General features: G+C 48.6%; 8 protein-coding genes across 8 annotated transcripts; 4 read left to right on the plus strand and 4 right to left on the minus strand.

The window, feature by feature from the left end:
* Positions 1 to 638: 638 nt before the first annotated feature.
* Positions 639 to 1,796, plus strand: LTR64_007149 (uncharacterized protein; the record flags this gene model as incomplete). The annotated part of the gene is made up of 2 exons (XM_064901472.1): positions 639 to 1,159; positions 1,208 to 1,796. 2 exons carry the CDS (start codon positions 639 to 641, stop codon positions 1,794 to 1,796), a joined length of 1,110 nt encoding a protein of 369 aa, XP_064752548.1.
* Positions 1,797 to 2,022: 226 nt separating this feature from the next.
* LTR64_007150 (uncharacterized protein) lies at positions 2,023 to 2,886 on the minus strand (the record flags this gene model as incomplete). Its single annotated transcript, XM_064901473.1, has 2 exons — positions 2,023 to 2,690; positions 2,736 to 2,886. The coding sequence occupies 2 exons, from the start codon at positions 2,884 to 2,886 to the stop codon at positions 2,023 to 2,025; spliced, it is 819 nt and encodes a 272-aa protein (XP_064752549.1).
* A 1,822-nt stretch (positions 2,887 to 4,708) lies between these two features.
* On the plus strand, positions 4,709 to 6,789 carry LTR64_007151 (uncharacterized protein; the record flags this gene model as incomplete). Its single annotated transcript, XM_064901474.1, has 2 exons — positions 4,709 to 4,717; positions 5,128 to 6,789. 2 exons carry the CDS (start codon positions 4,709 to 4,711, stop codon positions 6,787 to 6,789), a joined length of 1,671 nt encoding a protein of 556 aa, XP_064752550.1.
* A 287-nt stretch (positions 6,790 to 7,076) lies between these two features.
* LTR64_007152 (uncharacterized protein) lies at positions 7,077 to 8,372 on the minus strand (the record flags this gene model as incomplete). Its single annotated transcript, XM_064901475.1, has 1 exon — positions 7,077 to 8,372. One exon carries the CDS (start codon positions 8,370 to 8,372, stop codon positions 7,077 to 7,079), a length of 1,296 nt encoding a protein of 431 aa, XP_064752551.1.
* A 2,595-nt stretch (positions 8,373 to 10,967) lies between these two features.
* On the plus strand, positions 10,968 to 11,693 carry GCN4 (General control protein; the record flags this gene model as incomplete). Its single annotated transcript, XM_064901476.1, has 1 exon — positions 10,968 to 11,693. The coding sequence occupies one exon, from the start codon at positions 10,968 to 10,970 to the stop codon at positions 11,691 to 11,693; it is 726 nt and encodes a 241-aa protein (XP_064752552.1).
* Positions 11,694 to 13,029: 1,336 nt separating this feature from the next.
* Positions 13,030 to 14,505, minus strand: LTR64_007154 (uncharacterized protein; the record flags this gene model as incomplete). Its single annotated transcript, XM_064901477.1, has 2 exons — positions 13,030 to 13,587; positions 13,618 to 14,505. The coding sequence occupies 2 exons, from the start codon at positions 14,503 to 14,505 to the stop codon at positions 13,030 to 13,032; spliced, it is 1,446 nt and encodes a 481-aa protein (XP_064752553.1).
* Positions 14,506 to 14,880: 375 nt separating this feature from the next.
* LTR64_007155 (uncharacterized protein) lies at positions 14,881 to 16,627 on the minus strand (the record flags this gene model as incomplete). Its single annotated transcript, XM_064901478.1, has 2 exons — positions 14,881 to 16,298; positions 16,540 to 16,627. The coding sequence occupies 2 exons, from the start codon at positions 16,625 to 16,627 to the stop codon at positions 14,881 to 14,883; spliced, it is 1,506 nt and encodes a 501-aa protein (XP_064752554.1).
* Positions 16,628 to 17,025: 398 nt separating this feature from the next.
* On the plus strand, positions 17,026 to 18,120 carry LTR64_007156 (uncharacterized protein; the record flags this gene model as incomplete). The annotated part of the gene is made up of 2 exons (XM_064901479.1): positions 17,026 to 17,418; positions 17,479 to 18,120. The coding sequence occupies 2 exons, from the start codon at positions 17,026 to 17,028 to the stop codon at positions 18,118 to 18,120; spliced, it is 1,035 nt and encodes a 344-aa protein (XP_064752555.1).
* Between the last annotated feature and the right edge of the window lie 609 nt (positions 18,121 to 18,729).

The raw sequence follows: 18,729 nt of genomic DNA on the forward strand, positions 1-18,729 counted from the left end.
AATATCTGAGCAGTTCTACTATCTTAGGTTGAGCCACCCTCGCATCCATCAAGGCTTTAGGGCTATTCAAAAGCAGATGGTATGTTGGCATCGTGGAGGATGTAGCTCGGCCGATATAGTACAAGTGTGGTGTTTAGGTGTAGATCGGTTGATATGACCTTTTGGGATGATATTTAGAGATGCACAATAACGGCTGATCATTGTAACCCTCGTGAAGTTCATGCTCGTCGAATGGTTTCACTGCTCTGAATTACACTTCTCAGCTGGATCATCACAACGGCAACACGCATATTAGGCTTGGCACTGTTTGCTACTAATGGAAACGCCTATCTCGTGTGGAATTTGATGACCACAGCACACAAAGTCGCAGGTGTTTTCCCATTTACGATCTTCCCACAGTAGTAGAGCAGAAACGATTTGTGGTCAAACGCTGAAGACCAGTGACACAATCCACGGCGATACATCGGCTATCGGCTGAGTTTCTGCGAAAGTTCCACACAAAAATGACAGCGAATCTTCGGGTTGGAGGCATCGTACTGCCGTCGGCGCGAGTAAAGATCATATTGCAAGAAGAACTTCACCAGGACGACGAAAATCCACTAGAGTCACCTTTACCGTTCATCGTTCGACCATCCGCAATGTCTACACTCGAAGACCAGCCGCCGCAGGCAGTGCAACTGGAGGCGCTGACTGTGATGAAGACGATCAAGCACTGCGCTGCTCGACATCCAGCGACAGCCACTGGTTTTCTCGTAGGCATGGACAACAATGGCACCCTCGAGGTCACAAATTGCTTTCCTTTCCCTATCGTCGACGTTCCAGCGGAGGCACAATTCGAGCAGCAACATTTCAACTCTGCCGCCGCAGCCCCACGCGCAAAAGCCAATGCCGCATATCAAGCTGAGATGATTAGGATGCAGAAAGAAGTCGGTGTCGATGCTAATAATGTCGGATGGTACACCAGCGCTAACCTGGGCGACTTTGTCAACTCCAACTTCATTGAGAATCAATATTACTACCAGAAAGAACTTAATGAGCGCACCATCGCTCTCGTGCACGATATCAGCCGAAGCTCGCAAGGTGCGCTGAGCATGCGTGCGTTCAGGCTATCACCTCAATTCATGACAGCATACAAGGAGAACAAGTTCACCACAGAAGCGTAAGTATCCTCGTCCCAATTCGGTTGAACTCTGCTAACTGTTCTCAGTTTACTGAAATCTGGGCTCAAATATAGCGAAATCCTCGTCGAACTTCCCATCCGCCTGCATAATGCCCACAACGTAACGACCTTCCTTAACCAAATACCTTCCCTCTTGTCAAAGGGAGAGATTACACCTCCAACATCCGTTCACAGCATCGAATCCAACCCAAGCATAGCCCGTGACGAACTCGGCCCTAACTTCGACAAATTGGCATTAAACATCGACCCATTCCTCCAGCAGACGTGTGACAATCTGCTCGACTCGGTTGAGACACACCATGTAGAGAGCAATAACTTCTCATACTACTCAAGAGCGTTAGGCAGAGAACAGCAGAAGATACAGCAATGGCAGGCGAAGAGGAAAGCGGAGAATGCAGCAAGAGCGATCAGCAAGCAGCCACCGTTACCAGAAGATGAGTGGCAGAAATTGTTCAAGTTGCCTACGGAACCAAGCCGGTTGGAGAGCATGCTCAATAGCAGACAGGTTGAGCAGTATGCGAAGCAGGTTGATGGATTCGTGGCTGGCACTTCTGGAAAGATGTTTGCTGTTAGGGGCAATCTGTTACCTGGTGAGGCTGGGTCTTCAGTTGAATAGGAGGTCTGGTATATCGCTTGTAGTTCACATACATAGCGCCGGCGTTGAGGGCTGCTTTATGGGTGGAAAAGAAGTGTGTTTGACTGCACGTCTGTCGACGAAATTACGAGTGGTATGAACAGCTATGATGGAATTTATGGATTGCAACATGCCACGATGTATCTGCGGGCTTCTTCGCTAGAATGTTGCGAACCAGGAAACTGGTGAGAACCAAAGTTCAGACTATTCAGTCCCCTAGCTTTAGAAGCTGCGAGCGTGCATGTACAGGCCTCGAAGCCAGATTGGACTTTCGCAATGCTTGAGCAGCCTCTTTCTTGCGAATTTGTTGCTTGTCCTCTTCCACGGTAGCAGATCTACCCGTGTCTGTAATAAGCTCGTTATCCGCATCATCGGTCTGTATGTTCAATAGCTTTCGGCTCGACCATATCTCCTCTTCAAAAGCTCTCATTCTCGTGTCGATCGTTGCAAGCTCTGGAATGAGTTCCTCCACACCATGGATAAAATTTAACTGAGTCTGTCGTAAAGCAGGTGGAGCAAGAATACCAAACCAAGTCAATGGGTCGCGAAAAGATGGGTCTTGCTTTGATGCAGAGGATGTCTTGGGAGGTTTCACTGCCGGCAGCGTGGCTCCCTCAGAGGGACCGCTGTGAACGTCTTCGTCCACTTTCTCTTCTGGTGCATTTGTGTCTGCCTTGGGTTGCTTGGCCTCCTCTACTCCGTTGTCTAATAATTTCGATGGCGGTTGTGTTTTGAGCACAGCATAACTCAGCTCGTCGCTACTATTACCGCTCTCTTGGCTGATATCGACCCGCCTCTGAGCCTTCATGCGCTCGTCGTAGCAATCCTGACCATATCTCCTGCCTGCGCCTAACGTGGAAGCTCTCTGTGCCTGAGCTAGAGAGAAGAAGCCAGCCGAGAAAGACTTTGAGAGTTCCTCACGCAGCATAGTGTATCGGTCGAGGAATTCCAGATACTGCTCAAGTAACGTGTCGAGTGCCTCTGTCAACGTAGTAGTTCCTTTACGAATGTCATGTTCGATCTCAGGGCTGGCACTTCGCGACGGTGGTGGGGATGGGAACCTTGCTGTCATTCTGGAGAAACCCGGGCTTGATCTTCTCTGCTAACAACCAAAAAGCAGGCTCTTGATCTGGTCCCTTGACAAGGCTGTATGGGCAAGATTGCACATGCGCGTTACAGGCAGGCACGAAAGTGTGAGACCTGCGGAAAGTACAAGGACTTCACAGTCGCGGAGAACAATCGGCAACGCAGAAAATCGTCATCGCTCCAAAAAAGCTTCAAAGTCCATGAACTTTGATGCGCGTTGCGGCGAACACGACATTCCAGCTCTGCTATTGAAGCAGCACGAACAGCCATCCTAGTGGTACCAATTTGTACCACGCAGTCAGTATCTCAAGGGCATCTCTACGACAAGCAAAGAGCTAGCCTAGTCTGCCAATAGCACACGCTACAATACCCACCAGCTCTCACAGTACCCTGTCATCGCTTCTTCACTGTTATACCCGAAGCGCATCGCATCATATCATACCACTGCAAAACACATCACGCCACTCGTGCTCCTAGATATTTCAGCCATGACAGCAGCAATTGCGACAGCTGCGGACACATCGGCATATAGCGTGCGCAGCCTATATCGCTCTTTGTTACGACAATCAAAACAGTTTGCCAATTACAACTTCCGCTCTTACGCCTGGAGGAGGACGAGGGACGCTTTCAGAGAACACAAGAGGGAACAAGATTCGAGGCAGGTACAAGAGCTTGTGCAAAAAGGGTTAAAAGAGCTACAAGTGATGAAGGCAAGTCTTCATAATTTCTGCACGGCTTCGTTTTGGGGCTATTGACGGGAGCGCATGCTAACTCTAGTCAGCGACAAACTATAGTATCGCAATTCTACCAGCTCGATAGATTAGTGGTGGAGGGCGGAAAGACTGGAAAAGACCAAGACGGCCACATAATGCGGCAGAAAGACACTGGTTGGGATTAAGAGCCTTAAAAGTCGAGCCATGAGCTGTCTTGCGACTGTGACACTACCAGACAAGAATGTACATTCTCCGCTGTTCAAATATTTGCAATTGAGTATAATCATTGTTCCTGGCAATAGACGGTTTTGTGGTTGGAAGTTCGACGTGGGAAGCATCGACCCGACTGACTCAAGGTATGAGACGATCAGTTGGACGAACAGCAACAATCGACCTCGATACCAACCAGCATCGGCATTTCTGACCTCCCATAATGCACAGACAGCTATACTTCACGGCTCGGAGTCTACCACGACACAGGGTATGAAGCAGTGGTAGTGTCCGGACTCACCCGTTTGCCCGCACTTTGCAGTTTGTGTCCATATTCTCTTGATACGACCGTTGAACTGTTCTTCAAATTGAGCATATGTCGACGATATAACAGGAATAATGAGGCATTAGGACTATTTGATGTCCTCAGCTGAGAGCATTTCCGGGAGCATTTTCCAGTCAACGCGCACCTGATTGCCTTTGTGTATTATACCTTCCGTAGGCTGATCTCTCTTTTGAATGTATCCTATGCACTTCTCGAAGGACTGATGTTCTATGCTGGCTCGTAGATATCGCCTATCTAGTCAGGGGCCGAAAATGAATAGTGGCCTGACTGCCTCATTCGGCATACCTGCAGTCCGTAACGCCATTAGCCACTTGTCAAGCCCAAAGCGTGCATGGAGAAACTCGACTCCAACAAGTCTGTCGCGTCGTTGTCGCGAGGCTGTAGTATATTGAAAACATCGATCAACCTTCACTTATCGCGTCTGTGCTCCACTATCACTACATCTAGACCACTGCGCCCTCGTTGTATCAAGAGCTAGACGACCGTCACTACACAACGGTAGCGCTGATGAGCACGCGGTCGCGCCACTAGTAGCCGAGATGCCTCCTGTAAGTCATTTCACTTATACATCACGATTGGTCACCATACACGTGCTTTAATCCACGAATGAGGTTGCGTCGCTACTTGCGATCGAGAAAGTAGATCGAGGGATTGTTAAGGTCAAAGTGACCCTGCACGTAGGCTGGTTATGGTGGTTGAAGGCTTGGGCGCATCGTCGTCGCGGGCAATGCTCATGTCTGTCAACCTCATTCAAATGTATTCGACTCCGAACTGCATCTTCGCGGAAACACAGGCGCGAGACTATCCGAGCTGTTTCAGAGACTGCCTCAGGAAAGGCTATCCTTATTTTTATACGTTCTTTTATCGCTTATCACATCAGCTTGCTGGTTTACTGCTATCCTTACATGCATTCTCATTTACCTCCCAATATCGACGAAATGCTTGCTGACATACCTAGCGCTCTCGTCAAACTAGGAACCAAGAGGCTGCATCCAGGAGACAAGGTCAAGCCCTAGACTTGGATCCAACCGACGGCCTGCCAGTTCAAAAGTATGCGCTTCAAACCGTTCAGGTCAATCAGGACATCTCAGCAGACCTTTCTTCAGCAAACACAAAATCCACCAATTCGGCAGAATGGACAGCACAATTCAACACTCCACAATATCCCTGGCCAGAGGAACCAGTACCATCATTCATGAAAGAACTACAATTCTGGAACCAAGAACTGATTCGTCGTGCTCGAGCTGGCAACACGAACGCCAAACTCTCAGTATGGGATCGCAAGCACAATCGCTGGATGTCAGCTGCTGAGGCGGAAAAGAGGGCGACACCTCTCAAGTCGCTGCATCTCAACAACCTTGAGTCAATTGACGGCAATGGAAAGCTAACTAACGGCGACGCTGATTCAGCAAAGTCCGACGTCGGTAGCGCCGATGAATCCGAAGACTCTGAGAAGTCTGCAGAAGAGGAGGAAGATGAGGATCCAGATGAGATTACACCCTTCCGGCCGTCAATGTCCTCATCTAAGCGCCGAAAACTTTCTGGTCGCGCCAATGGCCAACCAGATGAAGCCCGCACAATCGAGGTTAAACGATGGATGCAGTTACCGCACAATGTTGCAGAAAAGACACCTGAACGTTCTTTCCTTGCTGCACGACGATCTGGGCTGCCACCATTATACAACCCAGAATATGCACAGAAGATGTTTGGACAATACCTTTCCAGCGCGACCATCAATGGTGCGGTAGGCTATGATCTAGGTGAAGGTGGCGGGTTGAACAATGCAAGTGGTGTGCTTGCTGCTGGTGCCGATAACCCTCAAGCTGCAACTGGCACGCCTGCCAGAAAGAACGTACCTCCTAGACGAAAGAAGAAAAAGCTCGGTGGACCTGGCAGGAGGAAGGCTAATCCAGTTCCTGAGCCAGCGCCGCAAGTCGATGCATCTGTACAGCCCGCGGGCACAGAAATCAGTCAAGCAGCAGTTGGGCAGACGGGACAGGCGGAAGGTATTGTTCCCGAACAAGATATTAGCAAGATCGAGGTGGAAGAAGGAGAAGACAACGACGAAAGCGAGGCAGAGGGCAGCGAAGAAGGAGAAATTGACGAAAGTGGTGGTGCTGCAAACAACTCGCTTACTCCTGCGACTACCAAAACCGAAGCGCTTGCTAAGGACCTTACACCAGCACCACCAGTTACAATCACTGATACCGAAATGAAAGAGCCAGATCTCACAGCTCCAGCCCTAACCCAATCAGAACCCAAAACAGATCAATCCGTATCAATCCCACATCCACCAACCGAGGCCCTTCCACCCCCACTACCCCAAACAAACCCTCTAACGGGCGCAATAGAAATCTCCATCCCTGGTCTAGGATCTATCCCGGACCCCGAAGATAAGCAAATCATCGAGGAAAATGCCCAAGTTATATCCAACACCGACGAACCGGCTAAAGAGCAGGTCTCAGGTATATTCGACGCAATAAAAGATGCTGCTCAATCGTCTGCGGCGGCGAAAAGTGAAAAAATAGCGGAAGTTGAGGAGAAGGCACATGAGGTGGAGGTGGATTTGCTTGGGGCCATGGATGCTGAGATTGATCGGAATATGAGTGAGAGCGCTTAGGAGGCGTTTCTCGAGGATGGCAGATGAGTGGGAAGGACATGCGGTACTGGAGAAGTGGTGTTTGTAAGTTGTAGTATTGTCAGAGTTGTTAGATTTGGGAATGATATTCGGTTGTACAGAAATATATAGAAGTCATGTCGATCGCGCACTGTGTGTGTGTATCTTCCTAGTGCCTGATCCCTGCTAGTGAGAAGGAACATGGCCGGGAGGAACGACATGTCAAGAAGTTGTAGCATTGAAGACGAATTTAAAGTGTTGAACTTGACCAGTTCTCAAAGAATTGTTCATTATAGCTTCGTATCTTTTTGCCTCTTTTTCGCTCTCGGGTCACCACCCATCATCGCCTTCCACTTCTCGTCAACATCCTGCTTCTCTCTCAGCGACTTAGTCTTCCAGTTTCGCTGCCAGTCTTCCTCCTCTCGCCTCCACCTCTCAACCTCGCTTTCGATCCAATTGCTTGTCTCCGCCGCGGTCCGCTCTACGGCCTCCATTGCGATCAGATGTCCAACGCCCTCCAGAGTAACGCCTTTCACACGTCCTTCTGCCTGACCACCAGAACCGCCCACACCAACACCAGTAGTCTTCAACTTGGCGTTATTAAACTCGTCGCCGCTGACGTCTGACTCTGAACCGAAAATGTACAAGACGCTGGGCCGTACTTCTGGCAAGCGTGCAAATGTACGGGGACCTTCGGAGCGATAGAAAGGGTAGTTATATCTCATGTTCGCAACGATGTCAGGATGCGTGTAGCGGTTGATCTTCTTTTCCGGGTTCTCAGCACCATAGCCTTCGTAATTCGGTCGTAGGAATGTGTGTACTTCGTTCGCGACACTCGTGGTCAACGTCACTTGAGGTGACTGTGCTTCAGGATGAAGAGCTGTGGGACAATCACGCAAGCCATACTCAATCCACCTATCCAAGACACGCTTGTCCCATTTCTTATAGAACGGTGATTTGGCAAATAGCTTGGCAGCCTCTGCGCGGGAGGGCCAGATATCTCTGCGGAAGGTGGAAAGTTTGGCTACGGAGGATGGTGCATTCTCCATACCTGGAGGCGCAATCTCGGCTGTGCGTTGCTGAATGACAGGATCTAGGAGCACTAGTGAAGTGAAGAGACGTGGGTTGAATAGAGCAACATTGACCAGGTTGTTACCACCCATACTATGACCAAGACCGAAGATTGGTCGAGGCATTTCGTTTCGTTTCAGATTGATGAGATAGGTGAGGTCACGAGGATGGTCGTACCATCCTGGATCGTTGCCCAGCTTGTCTTCGTTGATAACACTTGACTCGCCTTGGTGAGCAACGTCTGCTATCCATATCGAAACTATACGATAATTGTGCTTCTCAGACTCTTTAATGAGATCCTCCCATAATGGTTCGTATAGCTCTTTATTGAAGGCATTCGCATGGGCTCCAATAATCGTGCATGGGGTTCTCTTGTCCTCCTTTTTATTCTCAAGTGGTATGTACTGCTTCACGGCAAGGTATAGCTGTTCTTCCTGATCATTCGCAAGCGCATGAGGATATTCTCGGATATAGCTCGCCGGCACACGATGCTCCCTGATGGTGAAGCAAGACATTGGTCAAGGTCGCTCGCAAGTTCTCTCCAGAAGAGTAGTAAGCATGGAGATCGTCGAGATACTGTTTGCAGCCGATATACTATACTGTATGTCGACAGCGAAGTTCATTCAATTATGAGCCTCGGCAAGTGATTGCGCTTAGATTTACCGACATTGCTCTTGCTGATATTCGGGCATTTTGAGCTGTCGATGGTCGATAGCTATTTTCGCACAGTTCGATGTTCGGACTACTGGCATGCTGACGGTCAACACACTTTCGTTGCCGCCAAATCATCATACCAGGTCATATTGCGAGCACGAATGAAAGGGCCAAGAAGATACTGCTACTCGAGTATGCTCCGCGATTCAACTTCTGCGATTGTCCCCTAGTAGGCACTAAACCAAATTTGGACGTTCCGTTAATATCCAACCAACTTTTGTGAGCTTCAATGAACTTATGCTGAGACTCGACACGGAATGTTCTTTGCAGGGGCAACTACACAAGGCGGATAAAAGCTACTCTCGAGTGGTTACCTCCTGTTTGTTTGTTATGTTGCGAAATAGGACTCGAGCAGACGAACGTAATCATGAAGCATACGCTTGGCATAGAGGTCGGAACACAGAGTGCATGCTCTGATGTTTCTGGAAATAAAATCTTACTTTTCAGCGTTATCTCAGGCTCATACGGGCAATAGCCTCTGCGTTCGAACTGTGGGAGGGACATAGGGATGAGGCTCCGCCGATACGCAGCCACTGGCATAAAGGTCATGATTGTCGAAATTGGTCAAGGTGTCAGTTTGGAGCCGAGTGCTACCATGAGTCACATCTCTTTACCTGGTACATATGCAGAGTTATAGTAGGTGCAGCAGATGGTTCTTTCTTTTTATGATTTGTGCTCAGCCAATGAATGTTTGTTTGTGGAGTGTATGCTTGCAAAAGGTCCTTGCTGAAGGAACTTTGGTACCAACACCCAGAACCGGTTCCAGCGTCATACTGCATATCAGCATATGCTAATTTGCTGAAGTTCCGAGAACAAACGTGCGTGTTAATGTTCTAGATTGTGAGACGAGAGGCATTTGCAGAATAGCATGCATGGCATTGTCGTCCTCAGGCAAGGAAATTGGTCAGCTGCTATCGACAAAGAACCGGTAGCAACATTTCGTGGAGTAGAAGTCGTCAAAAGGCGTGCCGGCATATGCGTTCCGATTGATCGGAAACCACGTTATCGATAGGCCTGCGAAGCCTGCGAGCCTGCACGAAATGCGACGTTGCAGAAACGACTTGATTGGTCCTCCTGTTGCGAAAAAAGCTACATTGAAATTGCCCAATGTATAGTAACGAGCACCTCCCCAGATGATGTCTGCTGCAACTATTGCTTATGCACTACGTAACCCGTCCTCTATGGCGGGTCAACTGAATTTATTCTTGTTCTGTGTGCCATGGATGCTCGCGAGTTCATGCATCTGGCATGGCGCAGCTTGGTGATTCCAGCTGATAAACCCTGTCCTTGTGGATTAAGTAGCTTCCGCTTGTCCTCAAGAGGCTAGAGGTACACAGGGTTGCGATTCGACCTAGCCTTAACTCCAGCGTCGTGGTCAAGCTCTGGCAGGCCTGACAACGCTGAGATCGACTTCAAGGAATCTCACACAATCCTCACTTTTGAATGCGCTCTCGGAAATTTCAAAGACACTCCTGCCGCTTCCCTCAGAATGTCAGACCTGCACACTGTAAGCTCGATCGTAACAGATGAATGGTAGATCCGCTCGTAAGGGAGATGAGGAACGGGTGTAGCAAAGCTAAGGTTATTGTGGAATAGTTCAAAATACATTCGAGTCATAAATGCTGCATACTAGCGTGGTGGAGAAGCACACTCTTGGTGCCTGCTTCCTACAAATGAAGATGATATTCCCACATTCAGGCACCTTTTCTTCTTCCCCTCCATCCATACCACTATTCTCACGACAATCACTGGACTTCAATATCATGAAGTCCTCTTAGATGCTTGCCACTACTACCAAGTAGCCAACTATCTCGCTTACCAGCAAGATAGTTTCTTCAGGAAACTCAGTAAATTCCACAGATTCTCCTCTCAACTCTTACCAGCGTCTCTCTGGAGACCGCGACAACGACCTCGTAGCGCATAGCGTAACGAGTTTTCCATCCGCAACCATCCTCACGTTAGACTTTACGTCTTTCACCACGGATTCTCAGCCATCATGGAGTTTTACCCCCTTGACTCAGGCTGCTTCGGCAACACTACACCACAACTTCGACCAGGACTTCCAGTTGTTCAACTCACCGCACCAGACGGCCCCCAGTCGTGCCTCGCAAGGGCAGGCGATACATCGTACAGCCCCTAATCAAACACCCCATCCTCATAGACACTCGGTTCCCGTGTCATACCGTCAATCAAACAACTACCGGTCTCATACAATTCCAAACGCTCAATTGCAACACTACCAACGAATAATAGCTCGTCAGTACCAAAACAGGCGTCCTCCAGTGCCTAAATTCAACCAAAGTACAATACAACCTCCACATCGAGGATCACCTCAAGGTAATACATATCAGTTTGTCGCCATGTCTCCGCTAACGCAACTTCAAGTATTCAACAATATGTCCATGTTCGACCAACTCAACCTTCAGGGAGGCTTCCACGGTGATGCCTCCCTGGATGTCTTCGATACCTCTTTCGGCAGCGCCGTTGTCGAGTCCCCCACTCAAGCGCATCCTGCCACCGTCTCACCAAGTGACCTCTTCACAGATGAGGCTGTCTTATCAGCTGCACCATCCACCGCTTTCCCAAGTCTTGCGACGCCTACATCAGACTTCCTTGACTCGCCTGACTTCACCGCTTCTGGCCTTGACACTACTCCCATGCTCGAAGGTGCTCTTGACACCGAACTCGACATGACCAGGCTCGATAGCCTGCCTACACTCTTTCCAGATGCTCACTTTGATCAATACTCTCAGCCCACCATTGCTCCTAACAGCAGCTTTGGATCTCTGTCTGAGCTTTCAGGCGCACCTCAGTATGCCTCACCCATGGTACGACAGAAATCGTCACCCGGAAGGCCGCCTATTGTTCATGACCGAAAGGCCTCGCTGTCGGCTGGTATCACAAAGGGCAACAGCGCGAAGGCACGGAAGGAGTTACCACATATTGTCGTTGAGTCTGATGACGACAAGGAAACCGCAAAGAGGAAGAAGAATACAGCCGCAGCGCGAAAGTCACGAATGCGCAAGCAGGAGACTATGAGTGCAATGGCTGCCGAAATCACACGACTCCGAGCCGTTGTTGAGGCTCTTGGAGGCGATCCCGACGTTGAATACAATACTTGACTACCCAAGAGGACACCCACACATTCACGACCTATTACGACGATTATTCATTCTTGTCGATGTTGCAATCAAGCATACAAAAGGACTTTGTATCCTTCGAAGCTGTGCGATGCACTTAATTGAGCGTCCGGCGGATCTTTTTAAGTAAAGGTTCATGCACGAAACAGTTATTTCAGCCAAGGGGGTAGAAGTTGAGCCTAGCTTTAGCTGGTATTGGGCCACTTTCGTAAATCTTCCTCCTGTTCTCGGGAAGGTATCCACGAGACGAAAAGAACAACAGTTCTCATGTTCCATCTTGGCATTGTGAGGGCTCTTGCCTTTGTGTTCCCGCCAGCTCTTTGGATATCTAGCATATCGCTGATATCATTGCTCACTTCAGTCACGTTTTCAGCTTGCTGGCGATGTGTTCACTGCTTCTCGTTCAGCGGATACAGCAGCATGCTTTCTTCGAAAGAAAGCACACAGTTGTCGCCAATCTTTCAATTCTTTCCTGTTCGCGGCGTCCTCGCAGGATGACCATGACAGTTGATAGTTCTTTTGTGGCCGGTTCTGATGTCTCCTTGACCACCTTGTTGACGGTGCAAAGATTATTCAGGTACAAGGTTGGAGGGTCAAGGATCGTACTCGTGGCCATTTTTCTTTTGCTTTTAGACACTGTGGTTGCTTATGTCAATGACATTCCTTCAGTACATATCTTAGTATGAGAACAACAGCTCTTCTTAAAACAACCATTATTGTTCCTCTTCTCTTGCATCTCCTCCTGTGCCATGGGCGCTGCTCAGGCGGACTTGATGGGGATCGTCGGTCCAGATAATGGACGATCTCGTATTTCGGTGACCTCGAGATAAGTTCCAATGTGCAACTGCCAATTAAGAACGAGGTGATGAAGTCTCTAAGAGGAAAACCCGAAGCAGACCTTATTTATAGTTGTATGTCTCATATCACAGTCACAAAATAGACTCATATCATGTCGCAAAGATTTTCCTTTGCGTCTTCGCACGCCCTGTGTCAGAGATCGAGTCATGCGTGTGAGTACAGGTTACCCGAACAAGCACAAGACTACAAGTCCAAGCTACCATTTTTGGCTCACGAAAGTGAACTGTAAGACGTTGATCTGCTAGGGAAGCTGGTCGGGTAGTACACGGTCATGTTTGGCAAAAAAGATGTCTGGTGATTAAAAATAATCAAACAACATGGCTTTCGCAACGGCGGACTTATCTCTATGAAATAATGTTGAGGACAAGCCTGGACGAAAATGCAGATACGTACACCTGGCAGCTGAAAAGTCTAAAGACTGTGGCCACCTCTGAGCTTTTGCTGCAACAAGTCGAGTCACTCAAGCAGCTGCGTTAGCTAATGCCACAGTGGTGGCATCGTCCACAACCTTGTTCTGCTTCTTCCAATATGGCAATGACTGTACCTTCTGGAAGATCTTGTCCTCGTCGTTCTGCTCCGTGCTAGAAGCAGCATCCTTCGCAGGGGACGTCTGCTGCAGCTTCTGCGTCGTCGCATTGTATTCAGCAGCCACAACGCGATCCAATAGATTATCAACGACATCCCATTCCTCTCTCCTAATAACGTCCGCAACTTGTTCGTCGTTACCAGGTTTTGTAACAGGATTACCACGAAGATCGTCCGTCTTTGCCTTTAGGCTGCGTAGTTCCTTCTCTAGGTTCTTCCCATCGTCTGTAGCCCAACGTAGTTGCCGTCTCAATAACCGGAACCATTGACTGGGAGGAAGTTCTCTCTCAAAGTCATCCATGTCGTGGTAGATATCGGGAGGATAATAGGTTGGATTGATCGGCAATCTGGAGGGCACAGAATCTAGGTCTACTGCACGAGACAATGCTTCGTCTCGGCTGTCATCTGCGTCGAGTTGCGCTAGTGTCGGGCTCTGTACTCCAACCGCGAGTGCTGTGCTTACTGTTGGTAGTGGTGGGAGGCCACCTTCAACCTTAGGCTCTGAGGTCGCAGTCTCTGCAGCTGTGGACTTGCTACCTTTGAATGTGAGCTTGAGCTTTCGGCCTACAAGAGTGCCGTTGGTGCCATGCCCGCTATTCTTCGAATCAATAGCAGCTATTCCTCCAGTATGCCCTCTTGGTACGGGATCGCTGGGTCGTAATGCTTCTGTCTCGTGAACTGTTCGCATGTGCTTGGCCAGCGCGTCTGATCGAGTAAAACTCCTATCACACTCAGGTACTTGACACATGAACGGCTTCTCTTTCGTATGACTGCGCATGTGCGCCTTAAGCGCATACGCTGATGTGTGTGGCATAGACTTTCTCTGACAACCCTCCCATTCACAGAAATACTTCTTTTGTCTAGTTGGAATGTGAACCTCCGTGATGTGGAAGACTAGGTTGTCCATATTGCCCTGCTCGGGATCGGTACAACCTGCCCATTGGCATCGTGTGACTTGAGTATAATCCGCGCTTTCTGGATCGTTCGGGTTTGCTTGGGCTGCGGCATAAGCAGTACTGAGTGGATGGGTTGGCCCCAAATTTGCGAAAGACGGAGAGTTGGGCACCGAACCGTCGGTATCGCTCGATATTGAGCTTGTCGGCGACCATTGTCGCAATCGATTCGTAGACTGAGGGGTAGGATGGTCGTAGTCGCCTACTCGTCGTCGTTTGAGTGGTCTGGCGTCCATGTTGACAGGTGTAGAAGTCGACGGGGTCGCCGTGCCATCCGATACGTCTGACATCTCGGAAACGTTGGAGGGAGATCTTGATCGATGAAATTTGTCCTCCGTGAAAGCATCAGAGCCAATGTCACTCAAGGGTGATTCGGAACGCGACTCGTGGTCGGCCATGGTGAAGGTGTAGTCACGAATATCAGAGGAATAGCAGGAAACAAAAACAAACTAATCTTACAGAGCCACAGGGGATATAGAGTATCGACCGGCTACTGCTAGCGAAACGTCTTGGGGCATGAAGATTGTATCGTGTTTGTTTGCGACACTCAGTCACGACTGCATTGGATTCGGAAGACTTTCCTCAACCCATCCCGAAGATTATCAGATCAAACCCGTGAAAGCTCTTTGAATCTTAGGTCTTTCGAACGTACACAGTGACATAACATGACAAGTATAACTGGCTGTGGCTATGCTTCGTACTCATCACAGATTGATAACAATGATTCCTTGTCTGACTCAGTCTATCTCACTGAAAAGCCTTTACATCAACCACTACTCCCCAAAAATTCCTCTAGCAGGTTTCCACGAGAAGTGAAGCTCGCCAGTCTGTGGTTTTCCTGGTGGACCTTCCTTCAAGTCGAAGTTATGTGCGCCAAAATAGTCCAGCTCAGCTTCCATGAACTGCGTAGGCAGGCTAGTGGAACCAGAATACTTGTAAAACTCAAGACTCTGGCTGATCGAGGGTATGTACATATCGGCCTCGACGCTCTTAAGCACCACTTTCTTCAGTGATTGGAAGTTCTTTGACAGCTCGGCACCGACTTCCTTGTTCGCTAAGATATCGTCGTCATCGTGGTCGTTGCGGTCGTACATAGTCTGAAGTAAGTCCACAATGTGATCAGCCTGGATGATACAACCACCACGATAAAGTTGCAGCAATTGTCCATAGTTGATGTTCCAGCCTTTCTTTCGGTCCATCTTTTTGATGATGTGAAGACCTTGGGCAAAGCACATCAGGAAACAGATGTATACTGACATCTCCAGATCCTTCACAAACTGATCTTTGGAATCCACCTTCATTGGCTGTGGTTTCACTCCTCCGCCAAATGATTGCTGAATTTCAATGCGCCGAGCTGCATCAGCTGAAGCGCATCTAAAAAGATGCGCTGCAAGGATCGAGGCTGCAGGGACGTGATGTGCAACTGCTTGCTCACAGGTCCAATAACCTGTGCCTTCAGTCTCATCAACATCCTGCACTACCTTGTCGCGAACGTGCTCGAGCACATAACTTCCCTTATCAACATATTCGCCTTTCTGATCCTTGGTCCGGCAGATGTCAGCACCGATGTCGACTAGAAAACAGTCGTGTAGAGGACCTTCCTTGTTCCAAGCTTCGAATATACTCCCTACTTCCTCGTAACTCAGCTCAAGTCCTGTCGTTAGGATGAACCATGCCTCAGCAAGCACAGACATCATTCCTTGTTCGATACCGTTGTGAAGCATTTTCACATAATGCCCACTGCCACCTGGACCAACAGGAGTGGTGCACGGTCGGTTTTGGTTGTCTCGGGCAGCAATTTGTTTCAGGAACGGCATGACTCGCTCCAGACCCTCCTCGCTTCCTCCAGGAGAACATGATGGACCATGGCGAGCGCTGTGATATCCGCCGGAGACACCACAGCCGATATAGTGTATACCATCTGGCTCGAGTTTGGACTGTCGACGTTCGGTATTCTCCCAGTGCTCATTTGAGCAATCGATGATCACGTCACCCTTCTTCAGATATGGCCTTAACCCTTCCACAGTCTTGTCGCCTATGCTTCCATGGGGTATGCTGAACACAAAATGTTTAGGCTCATCGCTACTGCTAAGACTCTCACACAGCTCCTTGTAGTTATTCTGAGAGACAATCCTGTCGCTGGCTCCGATCTTTTCCGCTTCGTTCTTGAGGATCCCGACATTCTCCTCGCCTGGTAAGCAAAATCAGTCAATGTGACATATGCATGGGGCTTTGTGCTGACTTGGATCATAGAAATGTACTTCACTGCCATGTTCAGCAAACAGGAGGCTCTGGAAAATGTCAGCTCAGGAAACTGTCTCAGCCAACTCGGAACTGGGGGTTTGGGGGGTGGAAACCAGTACCATTGCGCTTCCCATTGACCCAACTCCGATCATTCCTATCTTGCAATTCTCAGCTTGATGTACGCGTACTTGGGACCGCTTTTACCTTCTTGATAGCAATCTCACCCTCATTTTTCTTCATTTTGTCAGCCCATTGTTTCCGATTACTGGTAGACATTCTGATTGGTGCAGGTTCCGGATTCAATCTCCAGAAATAGTTCCTCTCCCTGAACAAATGTAAGCAAATAGGCTCTTGAGCTAAATCTGTTGATGGACTTGGCTCTTCTCTCTAGTACGGAGTGAACAGTAAGACGAAGACACTAGGCACATGTATCGTGTTAGATGTGACTTCCAAACACTTATGCTGGGTGTCGGTGACATCACGCGTATAGAATCCCGGAAGTGCCAGAATTTACTGATGATTGCAATATGATGAAATTCATTGAGGATCCTGGTCAACGTTTTGCAGACTTGAGTTGTATTTCGCCTAAAAGTTTTGAGAACTAATTACTACACGTGCAAGTCAACAAGTCGTCCCTACCGGATTCGCTGTTCATCGTAGGAACCTATATGAACATGGCTCCGATCTACAAAGGCACGAAGATTCCTACCAGCTATGCAACGTGTAGCATTGGCCACAAACCTGAACATGATCTGCCCTCAAAGCTTGAAGCCATAGCATCAGCTGGCTTCGAAGCAATCGAGTTGTCCATGCCGGATATTCTCTCGTATGCGCAGAAGCTCAATGGCAAGGAACCAAATCCTAAAGATTTCGAAACTCTTGCTACTGTGGGACAGGAAATCCGAAAGCTTGTACAGAAGCACAAGTTGAAGATTCTGATGCTACAACCATTTGCTAATTTTGAAGGATGGGTAAAAGGAAAGCAGGATGAGAAGAGAGCCGATGCCTGGGAAAGAGCCAGGGGCTGGATGCGAATCATGGAAGCAGTCGGCACTGATATGTTACAGGTGAGTCAAGGTTTTATGCTTCTACAGTGAAAATATAGTTGGCTGACGTGCTGCCTATAGGTAGGTTCATCTGATGCTGAAGGAATTTCAATGTCTCTGGAAGACAGCGCAGCAGACCTCGCAGAACTAGCTGATATGCTGGCCACGAAGAACTTCAGAATTGCTTACGAAAATTGGTGCTGGTCAACTCATGCACCAAATTGGAAGCATGTATGGGACATTGTTAAGCTAGCCAATAAGTCCAATATCGGTCTCTGTCTGGACACGTTTCAGTCCGCTGGTGGTGAATGGGGTGATCCTAGAACGTCTTCGGGACTGTTGAACGGTGCAAGCAACAAGAAAGATATCGAGCAGAGCTGGCAGGATAGCATCAAGGAGATGAGTGCAACTATTCCAGGGGACAAGATCTTCCTCCTACAGATTAGTGATGCGTACAAGATGGACCCCCCAATACCTGACAAAGTGGATGAGTCAGGCTTGCGGCCACGAGGACAATGGAGTCATGACTATAGACCTCTACCCTACGACGGAGGCTATTTACCTATCGTGGACTTCCTTCAAGCTACTCTTGCTACAGGTTTTAGAGACTGGCTGTCCATCGAAGTGTTTGACGGGAAAGGGCCGGAGAAGTATGGAGACGATATGAAGGCGTACGCCGACAAGGCTATGAAGAGCATAGAACGCATGCTCGAAGAGTGTTGAATCATCTTGCCATCCCGGCAAGTGGTAGAAAAGGAGCTAATGCGAGTGATTATCATTCTGGTTGTTAAAATATACCGTAATTTGCTCCAGTCTTGGCAGACCATGGTCTCCATCAGTGATCGAAACTTTTGACCTGCTTTCTTCCAAACTTATCTAAACTTCATGCAGCCTCGACATTCGTGCCGTCTTCAGCACTGATTCCTGTGGTCTCCTTTGTCTGAAGTTTTATCTCAGGTGTATCTTAATTAGTAAGTAAAGCTCTGCAGAAGATCGCGCCAATGTGATGAACAGTTACAATCCAACTCCAAGGCAATGCCTCTGCGGAAAGATTATCAACGCTCTAGAATTACACTGACAATCTTTGACACATATCACTTGTCGCATGCTCTTGCAAGTACTCGTGCTAACGAATACAAGACATACAGGACTTCTGGCTACTTTTGCTTGCCTGCCCACGACCGATTGCTTCTTGAAAAGGTAAGCGACTCTTCACTTCTGTCCCTCTCGATGATGATAACGCGACATGCAATGGCATTCCTCGAGCTTAATACATAATGTGGAATCTGTCTATTGAAAGTTTCAGCCTTGTCTGAGCAGAGCATCACAACC

This window comes from Lithohypha guttulata (assembly GCF_036872675.1).
Source record: "Lithohypha guttulata strain CCFEE 5908 chromosome Unknown scaffold_5, whole genome shotgun sequence".
NCBI lineage: Eukaryota > Fungi > Ascomycota > Eurotiomycetes > Chaetothyriales > Trichomeriaceae > Lithohypha > Lithohypha guttulata.